This window comes from Ptychodera flava, chromosome 6 (assembly GCF_041260155.1).
Source record: "Ptychodera flava strain L36383 chromosome 6, AS_Pfla_20210202, whole genome shotgun sequence".
Lineage (NCBI taxonomy): Eukaryota > Metazoa > Hemichordata > Enteropneusta > Ptychoderidae > Ptychodera > Ptychodera flava.
Window position 1 is genome coordinate 44,402,995 of NC_091933.1, and position 14,386 is coordinate 44,417,380.

The window sequence follows — 14,386 nt, forward strand, 5'->3', positions numbered from 1 at the left end:
ACGTTCGAATCCTCCACAATACCAAGATCTGTATCCTGAACAACGATCAAAGTATATGGTTCTTCAGCGACACAGGGAAGAACGACCAGAGGAATCTTCCTCTCAACACACACCGTCAGAGTACCAATCAATACAATCAGAACCTAAATCACAATACACTCATCTGAAATTCAATTAACGATCGTTTGATAATCTGGAACGCTTTATAATGTATTACCGGTAGTGTTCATAGCTTCACGAATGATGCATAGTATCCAGTTCATGTCTAGCAATGGCTTCCCTAACAGATATTGAGTAGGTTGCAGGCGTATAATATTTACAATACAGCACATATACACGCATTATTTCAACAAGTATAAACATAAGGTTATTTGAAATGACTGAATCCCTCGTAGCTCTGTATATGATTACTTAGAACAATTGGAATGTCGTTTTATGGTTTCGAGTTTCCAAAGGTTTTTCAAGTTTGCAGTAACCGTTCATAAGTTTATAAAAATCAACGAAAATGTTCTTTTTGTAAATATTATTCCTTTATTGATCGGGACTTATACTAGCCAGGGACTGTACTAGATGAAGTTTTTCTATGCATGTTCTTTTTTCAATTCAAATATTACAATAGTAAACAACGTAACCTCTATAACGATATTAAGCGACATAACCAGTTAGCAACGTTCGTATTACTCGATTTTCTTTTTATGCAGTACTGTCAGATGATATTAACAAGTTTTGGCCGTTGCATCCAGAGATATTTTATGATGGAAAGAAAACTTTGCAAGCTTTATCTCAAATATGTAAAAAAAATACATTTTAAAATTTTCTTAGTATATGTTTTACTCAAAGATGCCAGATTGGAATATCTTCTTTTTCATGCTTATGATTTTAATTGTTGCATACACCCTTTATTGTTGACTAAAATTAATGTTTTCATATTTTGCGATTTTGTTCATATTACAAATATAGTCGTGGTTTAAATGCTAAAATTAAGTAGCAGACTTTCGATTTTTACCCATTATGTGCAAATAAAGTCATAATTCAAATGTCATAATTAGACAATGCTTTATTTCCTTGAGCTTTCATCGACGAGATGCGCCTTTTTCAAATTCTGTAGTTCCACGAAATGAGGCAACATACATTGTGGCGTATCTCTGACTTTACTAAGAATTTTTGATCAACCAAGTTTAGTGTTTTTCCCTGGTCATAAGTGATTTTCATAGTGAGCTGCCATTACATCTAGCTCCAACATATTCGTTATGTATCATCCCAAACAGATCATTTGCATTACCATGCAACCCAGTTTGTGAGTATATGCTTGTTTTAGAGAAATACAATAATGGGGTGTTAGCATTATTAGGAGAAATGACGTTTTGACTAATCGTAATTCGGCGAGAGTTCGGTGTACATGAAATCGTTTTACAGTAAAGTCTACTCATTGATCTCCGGTGCATATGACCTGAGCAAGCACATTTCGAACACTTTGATGCAGGTCAAAAAACTAAAATATAAACGACAGTTGTGGACATTGATCTGCTTCATTGGTTTTATTTTGTTTTGGAGAAGCAAATCGAGATAACAGCAACGACTATTACACTGAGAACGATGATGATGATGATGATAATGATGATGATGATGATGACTACGACGACGACAACAACGACGATGACGAAAAATTATCTTCACGACAAAAGTAAAATTCTCTTGTATACTGTTATTTGACATCAAATCTACGAACATACAACTGCCGTCTTTTAAAAAATACCGAAATACAACTTTTCTTTCGTGGGGATCATCGTCTGTAAAAGACATCAGCAAAGATTCAGTTCAGATATTCTTACCCTAAATACAGTGTCCCTCTATATAAATAGCCAGAGAAATTCTAGGACGACTTATATGGCTATAAGGACTAAATTTTGAAATAATTTTGCAATCGATAATCTACTGAATGTATCAGATTGTTACAAAAATACAGCACTGTGAAGTTTGCACTCACAGTTTATTGCTCACCTCGTAATATAGGGTGATGCGTGGTGCGAAGGTCAACATTATGTGGTGTACTCTCATGATGACTTTACTTACTATTACACCACGATTCCTAAACTCTCTTAGAAGTCTTCATGCAGATCTAAAACATTTTCTGGCGATTCAAGTCACCATAACGTGTGTTTGTGTTACATTGAACAGTCTTGTCCTTTTTAACGGCAACTAAAGTTTCATTGGAAGTGTTGCGGATATAGGCAACGTGAACCAGTAATGGATCGAGGTGTTGCGGGCCGCTGCAGAAATATTTATTCCAAAAAATCTTGGAAACAAATTTAGTCATATTCATAGACAACAGAAACCAAACTTTTAGTACTTTTAGTTGCTGAGATACATGTAAGCTTAAAAAGCTCAGAGGCCATCCAAGGTCGTGCACGTTTGGAGAATAAAAACAATTTTCATACTGGTCATCTTCCAAAAAATCAGAACGGTATAGCCTTTACAATTGTTTATGTAAAAGTAGGTCATGCGAGTTCATCCGAAAATAAGCTATTATTGGATAATGTTTAATATGCAAAGAAAATTAACTTAAATAAACCAGTTAAATAAAATAAACTTCCTGTTAGTAACTGAGATACATGAAAGGGTCAAAGGTCACCCGTGATCATCCCATGTTACTGAGTTTCATGTAAGTAGGTCATAGCTTCAAATTAAAACGCCTTTTGCAAAATTGCTAGAACTGACACTGATAATAATCTGAGCAGACTTTAAATTCGTATGGCCCATTGATTCCGAACAAGATGACGTTTTACAAAATAAATATGGCGGCTAAGGTCACGTGACTGCTAGCAAATTAGACAATTTTTTGTAGACCAGGTGGAATCATACAACACAAGAATTAGATTTGTCCTTTAGTGTTTGTGAACATGCCATTTTGTAGATTTCCTTAAAGTGCAATACGGCTGTCATGGTAATGTGATCACTTGAAGTCCAGGTGTACCATGCACTAGTTCTTCCTACCTCGAACAAGGTTTGACGTTTCAGAATGATACGAGCGGTTGTGTCTCAGATTAGAACAAACAAAAAATTATGAAAGAAGAATTGAAAAAGAAGAAGTAGAATTCAAACGAAACCATCAGGGCATGCGCCTAGTTGGTCTAAGCCCCTAACAAACCAAGTATAGCACAGTCATCCAGATTTTCATATTTTAAATGAAATATAGGTGTTAAACACATGGTATTGTCTTGTATATTTGATGAAATGTTGAAAGTCATTGAACACATACTGTTTCTCACTGTAATTGAATAATGCAATTCATATAGGTTTGCTTTCCAGCTGTTAGAGTTAGAGGAAACGAAAGAAATTCGGGACAGGAGGAAGACAATACTCGTTTCACATTGTGTTTCGAAACAGCAAGAACAGGTCAACAGAATAAAAATTGCCCTTAAATAAATTGTGCGCTCTTAAACAAAATGAACTTTCAGCGCCAATACGTTTATTATGATACAGTGACGAAATTTATATGTGTGACTGCAGTACGAAACAGAAACATTGCACATAGACTATAAACACCATACATGGGACAAAAAATTAAGATGATTTAGTAGGGCATCGACCTGATGCAAATGACGAATTTAGGAGCGATGATCTTTTGTTAAGGGAATACATATTTCTCTAGTCGTGAAGAATTATAAAGCATTTATCAAGAAAACCGGTGACATTGCAACCACAATACAAGTTTTCTGATAACCCTTACAAATTCCTTGATATCATCTCATATTATTTTCATATTATTTTTAAATTATTACGTGTTGCGAAGATTTATAAGAACTCAGGCCATTTTACCTCGTTGATTTAAAACTTTTGATAAATAATCATGAAGCGAAGGAGACTCAAAGGTCATGACAGCTCGTAATTGTGTATGTATAAAGTATTATATTTACATTATTTTTTATATTGGTCTTATGAAATATGCTATAATTCTCATTCTCCTAAGAAGGTGAAGCATTGTTATGTTTCAAACGATTGGAGACTTTTTAAGCAAGGTAAATGTTAACCATATCGCTCGGTTCCCTGTTTCCTTTTCACCAAATATCTTCTTACTGAGCGTCTGCTTCAAATGCGTCCTGTTCAGTGAAAGCATTTCTGCTTACTACCCGGGATAATACATTCGTCACACAAAACTAGGCTTCGTGACACTGCGTCTGCGCACAAAGGCGTCATTTCAACTTTTAAACAATGTCACTGTAGGAGTGTCTAATATCCCATTTTTTGTGTGAAAGAATTATTTAAATTATGCCATAAATTTTGTTTTGTGAAGTAATTTATAGAAGTACAATATATCATCACACATTTGACGAGTTCTGTTCCCCTAAGTACAATAACTTCAAAAGCCACTATAGATGCCGATGACAACGTCCTCACACGAAGAGTGACCTTCGCCACCCTATTTGACCATTTTCCAGACTGTAGTCAACTATACCTTTCCTCTCTTTTATTATGGATAATAATATTTCGGATCCTTGTTACCTAACTCGACGTAACGGTGAGTCTTTAAGATTTAATACGTTCAATACAGAAATATCGCTTATGAATCAACGTTCACACTTTACTTAAAGGCTATGGCATTGAATTTTTTTAACAGAATGCAAATCGTTAACAGTGTCCATGTTTGAAACTCTTTTGAGAACAAGGTTTTTTCATTCTATTTTTTTTATCATTTTTATCATAATTACCAGTATGTCCGTCCGCGACTATAGAAGAATATGTGATTTTCTGGATGGACGTGTATAATAGTAAGTTCCTATCTCAGTGTGAGCGCAATTCGAGGAGGTACCATGGCGCTCTGAGTAGAGTACCTTACTAACGATCAGAGAATGGTTCACGATACGGTAATTATGTTGCCGACCTACGATCGATGGTGGCTCAAGCGTGATGCTGTGCCCTTGAGCAAGGCGCTGTACTTCTCATTGCTTATTTTTGTCTTTCACACGAATCTCCTTATTCAAAATGTTTCTAGCGTTGCGGTTGGTTATGCTTCGGACTGTTTTTCAGACTTCCAACGACGCAACTATCCCATAGTATGAAGAGTAATTAAGATATTAAGAAAGACATGTACGACATTGTATGCGAATTAGCAACAGTCTTACTGTAATTATAGTTTGCTGTTCTGTTCGTCTACTCCCATAAGAAGCACCCATCCCAGTTCTTTAATAAACTATGAAGAATGCCCCGCTCCAAAACATTCGTTGTGTTCATTTGCTGTTTTTCTAATATTTCTGCCGACTTAGCAGTGCCATTTTGCTGCCATTTACCCAGATCTCCTCCTTTTTTCTGGGCTACATCTATTGTTCGTTTATTGTTTACAGCTCGATAGTAAAATTGAGAGCTTGCTCTCATACTGTGTGTTCGGCTAGTTTTTGTATACGATACATTAAAGGCATTGCTTCAATTGTACGACACATAAGAATTAAAGATAAAATAAATCATCCTATCATAAATATCAAGACAGCTCTCAAAATAAAATAGTCACACGACCAATAACATGTATATGCAAATTTGTAACTGTACCGTCATATCGTTGATTAAGCAAGTTCAGCAAACAAACTTTTCAAACATACATACGATGTAAGTCTGCGTTGTGTAAAAAATCGACTTATAGTTATTTATATTTATTGTAGAGCCCTCTGTTTTAAGTTATGACTTCAACGTCAACAGCTGCCAGATGCATTGACCTCGTGTGAGAGAACTCAGTGAGAGAGTCTACCTCACATTTTATGTTAAATAACTTGAAAGCAGAAGTATGTATAGAATTGCACAAAAGTGAAAGTATTATGTCATTTCCTATTTGTGAACATTAAAAACCGGTCCTTTCGACATCAGATGTTTCCGACAGGGATTGCAGTGTGAAAGGTGCAAAACACCTGCTTGTATGCCGTGTTGTCAAATGTTTAGTTACTTTTGCACGTGATCAATCTTTGTATTTTTGGCATGTGGCCGCCTTTGTGGTCTTTCGAATATACAGTGTCAAAAGGTCGTTCACTAATAAACGCATGATATCTCCATTTGAAGGGGCGGTATTATTTTTTTCATCGATTGCTATCATTCAGCATTTCATTGTCCTTTCAATGCTTTTAAGTGTGTATGTGCGATGTACGATAGTGAGCATGCGTGCGTGAGTGCTTCACGAACTCTACACGTGTTGAGCGGTCTCAGTCAGAAAAAAATGTAACAACTTAGCCGGCTATTGAACCACTCTTTTTGGGAGTGAAGATTTAGCCGAGCGGTTCTGTCTGTGGCCTCTCAGCAAGGCGACTGATGCCGTATGTTGTGGGTTCGAATCCGATTGAAAACTAGCGTATTTTTATCTACTGACTGAATATGATTTTGCCATTTTCTTAAATAAGTAATGCTATTTTATTAGTTTCATTGTATGCGTTTATTCTATTTATTGTATGCTAATCCGGTTTGTTTCTCGTTTTCACTCGTGATTTATTCTGTTCAATGCATGTAAACATTTATGGGAGCCTGGACTGCGTAAAATAAAAAAGTGTATGCAAATAACAACGTGACTGTGTATATGATGTACATTTACGAAATCAAGGGGAGAAGGTAATCACCTTACAAAATGCCGCATCTGTAGATAAGAGACAAACGTATTTTACCTTTGAACACTGAAACCAATGCTCGGCCTGTCTGTCTCGATGGAACCATGCTTGCTATTCGCGATAGGGACGGTGAACTATATAGCAGAAATCAAGTCTTGGAGTGCGTATTATTCACCTCACACCTAAAATTGTATTATATCCAGCCCATGAAAATGGATTTTGAAAATGCCTTTTCCTTTAATTCATTGATTATTGAAATGGAAAGCTTCTGAAATCAGCCATGTCGATCGGTCCTTTATGCTTTATGTGTCAAGGTACAATAGCCTCTATCTCGTAAGTACATTGGTTACATGAAGCCTATAAACAACAGCTGTTTTATATAAGTTCAACGGTTACGCAACTGAATCTGGTTTATGGCCGAACCGTCATACAATTAGGCGACTCTTCATTCACTGACGTCATCTGCGCCTGTAAAAGTCGCGAGCTGTTTTTGTAATGTCTTTTGACAATCTTCAGACTGTCATTATTCCAAAAGTTTCACAGTGTGAAGAAGTAAGACCAGCGCATAGGCCCCTGCATATTGGCACCTAGTTAATTTTTGTACTTCACTAGTGAGAATGAAAACATGTCAAGACCCAAGTCAACCTGGAGCACACACAGATGGCCTCATCGACTAAATCTAGAATAATCCAGAATATTTGTTGTCGCTAATAAGAGCAAAAAGTCTTGACTCAAGTATTTGAAAACTGCCTTTCCGATTTGCATATCATATTTCTTTCGATTTAATCTGACCTGCAATGGCGGATCATAAGGTAATATATTACTTTTACCTTACAAGCTGTTAAGGAGTTGCTTTGTCAGGGCGATAATCCTCGTGTTGGTGATCGGTGATATTGACTATTCGGGGATATCATTATAGCTGTTTCCGAAGTACATGCCGAGATAGTAAGGGCTGTAGATAAAGTGACACCTTGGTGTAGTGATGCCATATACGGCCCGTGCAGATGTGCCATTCTTAGTCTCATAGATATGTAGATGAGGAAGCAAAACCGGTGAAAATGGTCAAAAATCAATAACTCGGGAACTACTCATGTGATCATTGTCATATTTTGGTTTTAGGTACCTTGGGCCAAACTCATTTGAACATATAGATTTTATGTCAATATTTGATGCTTTATATTTTTAAAGAATTTGTTTCTTTTTTCGCCATTTTAGTAACCAATGGTCGGATCGCTTTAAAATTTGGCGTGCAAGTGCCTTGTGATAACTCAAAATAGAATTGATCAAAATTATGGCAACATCTGCATATTTGTATTTTTTGGCAATTTTTGCCATTTTTTGTTAAAAAATCTTCTATGAAACTGTGTATGCAATTGCATTCTAATTCGGTGTGCAGGCTCCAAGGAGTGACCTGAAGTTGACTTGGTGAACTCAAGGCGAAATTTGCAAATTTTGTGGTACTTTTTGCCATGCTTTCAAATTTGGTACACAGGTGAAATGTAGTAGGTCATTCATTCAAAGTCAAGTACTGCCTGTACGAAAGAGCAGATTATGATTGTGCTGTTCCAGGCTGAGGTGTTATTTATAGGAATGGTGGAATGTTAGATGGTAATTGATGTTTTAACTGAAATTGACTTACATTGTATGTAACTCTTGTACTGTATAAACCCTATCAATTCACCAAGAAAAAAATCATTAATATGATTTTAAATTATTGAATTAATTAGGAAATCAACAAAGCCTAAATAATTTTAGTGTAGCATTATTAGAAAGTTCAACTTTATTGACAGTTCATAGTGAAATGCTTACCATCTTGGAGGATTAAAACATGTAAAGGAAACTTTCCTGAATCCCAACTTTGACATATTCTGAACCATCATGTATTGTTCTCTGTATGTTATCTAAAAGAAATTGCTCATTGTAGTTTGTCATGATAGGTTGGTCAAATAAATAGAGAAAGAAAGTTCCAATAGATATAGAAATAGATAGAGAAAGTTCCATTTTCCATTTATGGTCGACTTAGTAAGGATAAATTTATGTTTATATTATTATAAGCAGTATTATTAAGTTGAACAAGCTGATATTATTGTATGTACATAGCTCTTTTCATGATGACAATTGCAGTGTAGCCTGTCTGGGAGTTTTCTGGAAATGCTCTGTCAACCTTTTTTTTATTTGAAATTTCTCAAATGTTATTCATTGACACATTGCATGAGTGCAATATGTTTTTGCCCGGTCAATACTTTTAATACAGTTAAGATTTACAATTTATTTTCATAATAAATACAAGGTATTAAACATGATGTTTTTTCAAAGGATAAACTTTGTGTTCCTCATTCATGTAATTTTTCCCATGTTAAACATCATTTATTTTTCATTCACCTCGCTTGAACCAACACTTGCTGTACCAAATCCCGTAGCCAAGATGTCAATGCACCAACCCATTCAGCCATATCCCGAAGCTGATAGTTAGCATTAGATCTATCAAATTTAACAATGTTTGTAAAATTTGGCTTTTATTTAAACCCTTGCCAAAATTTCATAATAGTTTTACAAATGGTGAACTAGCATCTTGATGTAAATTTCCACCTAAATTCCACAAAATAATCATAGATAACAAATTATAACAGATCTACCTCAGTTGGGTGTCCTGCAACTGACACACCCACCTCAGTTGCAAGACATGTCCTGCAACTGACACACCCACCTCAGTTGCAAGACATGTCCTGCAACTGACACACCCACCTCAGTTGCAAGACATGTCCTGCAACTGACACACCCACCTCAGTTGTAAGACATGTTCTGCAACTGACACACCCACCTCAGTTGCAAGAAATGTTCTGCAACTGACACACCCACCTCAGTTGTAAGACATGTCCTACAACTGACACACCCATCTCAGTTGCAAGACATGTCCTACAACTGACACACCCACCTCAGTTGCAAGACATGTCCTGCAACTGACACACCCACCTCAGTTGCAAGACATGTCCTGCAACTGACACACCCACCTCAGTTGCAAGACATGTCCTGCAACTGACACACCCACCTCAGTTGCAAGATATGTCCTGCAACTGACACATCCACCTCAGTTGTAAGACATGTCCTGCAACTGACACACCCACCTCAGTTGCAAGACATGTCCTGCAACTGACACACCCACCTCAGTTGTAAGACATGTCCTGCAACTGACACACCCACCTCAGTTGTAAGACATGTCCTGCAACTGACACACCCACCTCAATGCAAGACTGTGGCATGTCCTACAACTGACACACCCACCTCAGTTGCAAGACATGTCCTGCAACTGACACACCCACCTCAGTTGCAAGACATGTCCTACAACTGACACACCCTCCTCAGTTGCAAGACATGTCCTGCAACTGACACACCCACCTCAGTTGCAAGACATGTCCTGCAACTGACACACCCACCTCAGTTGCAAGACATGTCCTACAACTGACACATCCATCTCAGTTGCAAGACATGTTCTGCAACTGACTTCATCATAATCCCAAATGTTTAACAATTTATTAATTTCTAAAGCAATTTGTCATATTTTTTCTAGACTTGGGATTGAACTCATTGAATGCAATTATTTCTTTAAATATTACTGAATTAAATGGCAAAAAGACATAAATGGGAAAATATTTTGAAAAAGTGAAGGTCTGTCAATGCAACTTTGGATGTTCCATTTTTTCAGCTGTAAATTCTTGATCATTTATCGCATTCTGAGAAATTCCTTAGAATTATAACCTGGATTAGAGGGACAGAAAAATAATCTGAATTTCAAAGTAAAATGTACTGCTGTGTAAATGAGTAAGATAAAACCTCGATTATTTCCATGGCACAAGTTTACTTCATTTTGCAACCAGAAAATGATGTAAATCATTTTTCTTGTGGTACAAATAGAAGGAAGTGATTTGCAAATGCCTCATGCAGTTATTTTCTCAGAAATTTATGAAAATAAAGAGAATTTAAGTACCTTTTTACAATTTTTCTATGAAAATATCATGAAATTTACTTTTTCGGAAATTTGGAAATGTTTTCGTCGTGGTAGAGGTAGTTTCAGGTTTATGTTACAAACTCTTAAATACATAATAACTATTACCATGATTAATAAAAACGCTGAAAAAATGTCTAAATGGCATTTAAAGCAAATATCAAGAACAGCAGAATTTAGTAGGAGGTGCAATTGATCAAATCTGTTATATTCCTAAGTAGAGAAAAGTGGAATAGCACATTGCCTAAAATTTTCATTGCTTCAGAAACGCAATTGCGACAGCTTTTCATATTTAACACTTTGTGTTTTCTGTACTTTTTACAATATTGCACAGCTAATGGACAGTCAGCAGGGACACAAGGAATTGGTGGAATGCTTGTGTCATCACGCTTGCCATGGCCTATCAGTTTCATTTTCTTCCTGACCATCAGTTCGGCCTTAAATCGTCCTTCTTACGGCAATATCTACGAAGTTGCACACTTCACTGATTCTAACGCCAATGGATTCAACCATCTGACTGTACATAAAGTCACCGGTGATGTGTACATTGGTGGAGTAAATCAACTGTACAGGTTGAATGAAAACTTGGAGTTGATTGTCAACATCACTACAGGACCAGAGTATGATAACTATGATGTGGGGCACGACACTTACAATAAAATTCTGACTTTTAACTATAAGTACGGTGACCTGATAACCTGTGGTGGGTACCAGGGTGTTTGTCACCAAAGAAATTGGCTGAATATGTCTTTGACTTCCCAAAGCAGTGATGTGCTTTATGTGGCTGCAAATACGACAGATAGCTCAACTGTTGGATTCGTGGCACCACATTATCATCTAGATCAGCCGTTGTTGTATGTCGGGACAACAAGTACATCTGCTGGTCTAGGTGAGCCACTTGTGAGTGGTAGAAAACTTGAAGGTAATAAGATATTTGAAGTGTTTAAAGACAGCAATGGTAATACAAGAGTTGATATCATTCAAAGTTTGACCACCACTTTTCCTGTTAAGTATGTGGCTGGATTTAGCTACAATAATTACAGTTACTTCATCACAATACAAAAGTCATCCACGACAAGTTCCGATTACATTTCAAAGATCGTGCGTGTATGTCAGGGGGCAGAACAACAATACTTCAACTCCTACACTGAAGTGACATTGAGATGCCGAGATGATTCATACAACCTTGCTCAAGCAGCATATCTCACTAGACCTGCACAAGATCTTAGTCAATCACTGACACTGGATGAAGGTGAAGAAGTCTTGTTCGTTGCATTTGCTGAGGGAGAGAATAATCTTCCAAAACTGACCACAAACTCTGCAATATGTCTGTATAAAATGAGTGTGATTGAAACAGCTTTCCAAGATGCTGCTAAGGGATGTATGGAAGGCGATGGATTACAAGAGTATACTGCTACCTGGATGCAAGGTGCAAGTTGTTCTGGCCCCAAATCTGTATGTATGACATTGTGCAACTTTGCTTAACTTTCAACTGTGCCGAGATTATCAAATATACTTTTGCAGTCACTTATTGCTCAGTTCCTCTTTTCCATCACCTCTTGTCTTTCCCTTCTTGTGATCTTGGAATCTCCAAATTAGCATGGAATTATAATTACCTCTAAGAGATAATATGAACTGAACGCTAATAGTGATCTCTGACTAAGTGACGAGGTGCCGTAAGTTATGAGTTCGAATTCGAAATTTTCTGAAATTGCTTCTTTCAATTGATCATCGGACCACATATCGGATCACATATCCCTTTTCCTGACATCTCCATTCATGTTAAACTGTGACATCATTAAGAATTAGTGCTATTTTAACGTTAGTGTTTTAATTTGTTATTCACTATTTAAGGATGGTTGAAAATATTTACCAGCCTTAGTCGACTAAATTAAGATACCGTAATTATAAACTATTCCTTAATTCGCTTATAATGATGCAGATCGGAGGAATACGATTCACTGTTGACTCTCACCGTAGACCATGCTAGCTTAGTGGAATTCTATTAATGAATTGTTATTGACCAAATATGACAATCAGCACGGCGGCATCGACGTATAAAATACATCAATCACAAGAGGTGATATTATAAAACACACTCACACTTAAATTAAAACAGCACAGTGACACAATAACACTAAGAAAGAAACACAGGTTTGAAGTAGTGTGTGCGAAAATGATTAAAAAGGTTGATTTTGTTTCGTTGTCCAATAGCGCTGTTAATATGCGATTTAACTCGATTGCTTTCTAAAATCAGCATTCTATAACCACCAGATGGGAGCAAGTCAATCTCAAGATGGAATCGACGCAGAATTTGGAATGTAATTTTAAATTTGATTAAGTGTGCATGGTAAACATATGTAGACATGCATCTGTTTACCCTCAAACTTTGAAACGTCACATTATTTTCACGACTGACAGACTCGGATTAAATACCTGGGAAATTCGGAATCGACCTATTTTTAGAGGCTAGTTTTTTTACTTGCAAAGTCTAATCACCGTTAAGTATGTTCAATCCTACAGATAATGTTTCACTATTAAAACATATTTCCTAATGATTTAGGACTGTATTGCTTTAAAACTGTATTGTTTTGGTTCCCTTTTTCACACTCAGTTTCAAAAAGGAACTCATGGATGTCATTCGGTGACTTACTACACATATGCGAATGGAGTAACTGATCAGCATGGGTACGTAGTAGAACATCGGATTGATAACCTGGTGACATCTATGGCTATCACTACCGTACAACAGCACACTGTTGGATTCTTGGGAACTGAAAAAGGAAGTATTTTAAAGGTAGTATCTGACTTCAGAGCAAAACACTATGCAACTCTGCTAACAATCACGAAAGAAGAATTTTTAACAGCGTTAACCAAGAATTGTTGTACTTATTGTTTAAATTTTCCTCCTATTACTACGATTGAATTTTGCCCTTGCCACAATCATCATAACTACCATGGCCATAATCGATATCATGATCGTGATCATGATCATGATCATAGTCATCATCGTCATATCATCATCATCATCATCATCATCAACTAGTTTCTTTCATGACCAGTACAAACATATAATAAGATGATAGATAGTCTATACAACATGTTTCTGTCCGTGTTGGCATTAACATTAAAATGTTACACCAATGTGCAGTTATGTGTCTACCGCCACATACCAATAACAGGTCGGATAATGTTTGATTAACTTTAAAATACTTGAATATGTCAACGTGGGACAATCAAGTGATGAAATGCCAAAGTTAGCTAAGATATTTATTTATATATTTTTCATTATTCTAGAAGACGTTCCGATAGATTGCTTTCAAGTTTCGGAAAATTCTTAATCCAAATATCATTCTCTGTCGAATATTATTATTTCAAAAGATCATAAGAAATAGTTTATTTTAAAGTACGTAGACTTGTCGGTAGGCGGAAAATTGCACTCAGTGAAGGACATGCAAACAAAATGTACTGTTTGCCGTGTGCATTTATATTGTGAATTTTTCAGCGTTGATTGCATTTTAATTCATAATCGTTTTCTGGAAAATTTAAGATTTTCGCTATTAAGCCGTATAATAAGTCATGTTAGGCTCAACGTCCCTTAAAGACATTACTTGAAAGTCTATGAATTGGAAATATTCCTCAAAACATGTTTAAAAATCGTAACACCAATACGTATCGCCAAATCGTACATTTGGACAAAAATATTAGGCGTTTAACTTCTAAAAAGTTTTCTAAAGATATAATTCGGTCGACGTGACCCTACTTGTTCATTATGTACTACAAAACTACATGTATCTTGACT

The 14,386-nt window shown here is 36.3% G+C and overlaps 2 protein-coding genes across 2 annotated transcripts in view; both read left to right on the forward strand.

Moving 5' to 3' along the window:
• Window positions 1–4,387: 4,387 nt before the first annotated feature.
• The window catches only part of LOC139135918 (plexin-2-like), a 36,215-nt gene continuing 26,216 nt past the window's right edge, over window positions 4,388–14,386 (forward strand). Inside the window, exons 1-3 of the mRNA XM_070703695.1 lie at window positions 4,388–4,519; window positions 10,919–12,039; window positions 13,199–13,381. The gene's annotated coding sequence lies outside the window, so the exon portion shown is untranslated. The remainder of the gene's footprint in view (window positions 4,520–10,918; window positions 12,040–13,198; window positions 13,382–14,386) is intronic.
• Window positions 10,957–12,069, forward strand: LOC139134516 (plexin-A4-like). Its single transcript, XM_070701375.1, has one exon. It carries the CDS (start codon window positions 10,957–10,959, stop codon window positions 12,067–12,069), a length of 1,113 nt encoding a protein of 370 aa, XP_070557476.1.

Excerpts from the sequence above, each read along its gene's own strand:
- LOC139134516 (XM_070701375.1), top strand. The coding sequence starts at position 10,957 with ATGCTTGTGTCATCACGCTTGCCATGGCCTATCAGTTTCATTTTCTTC.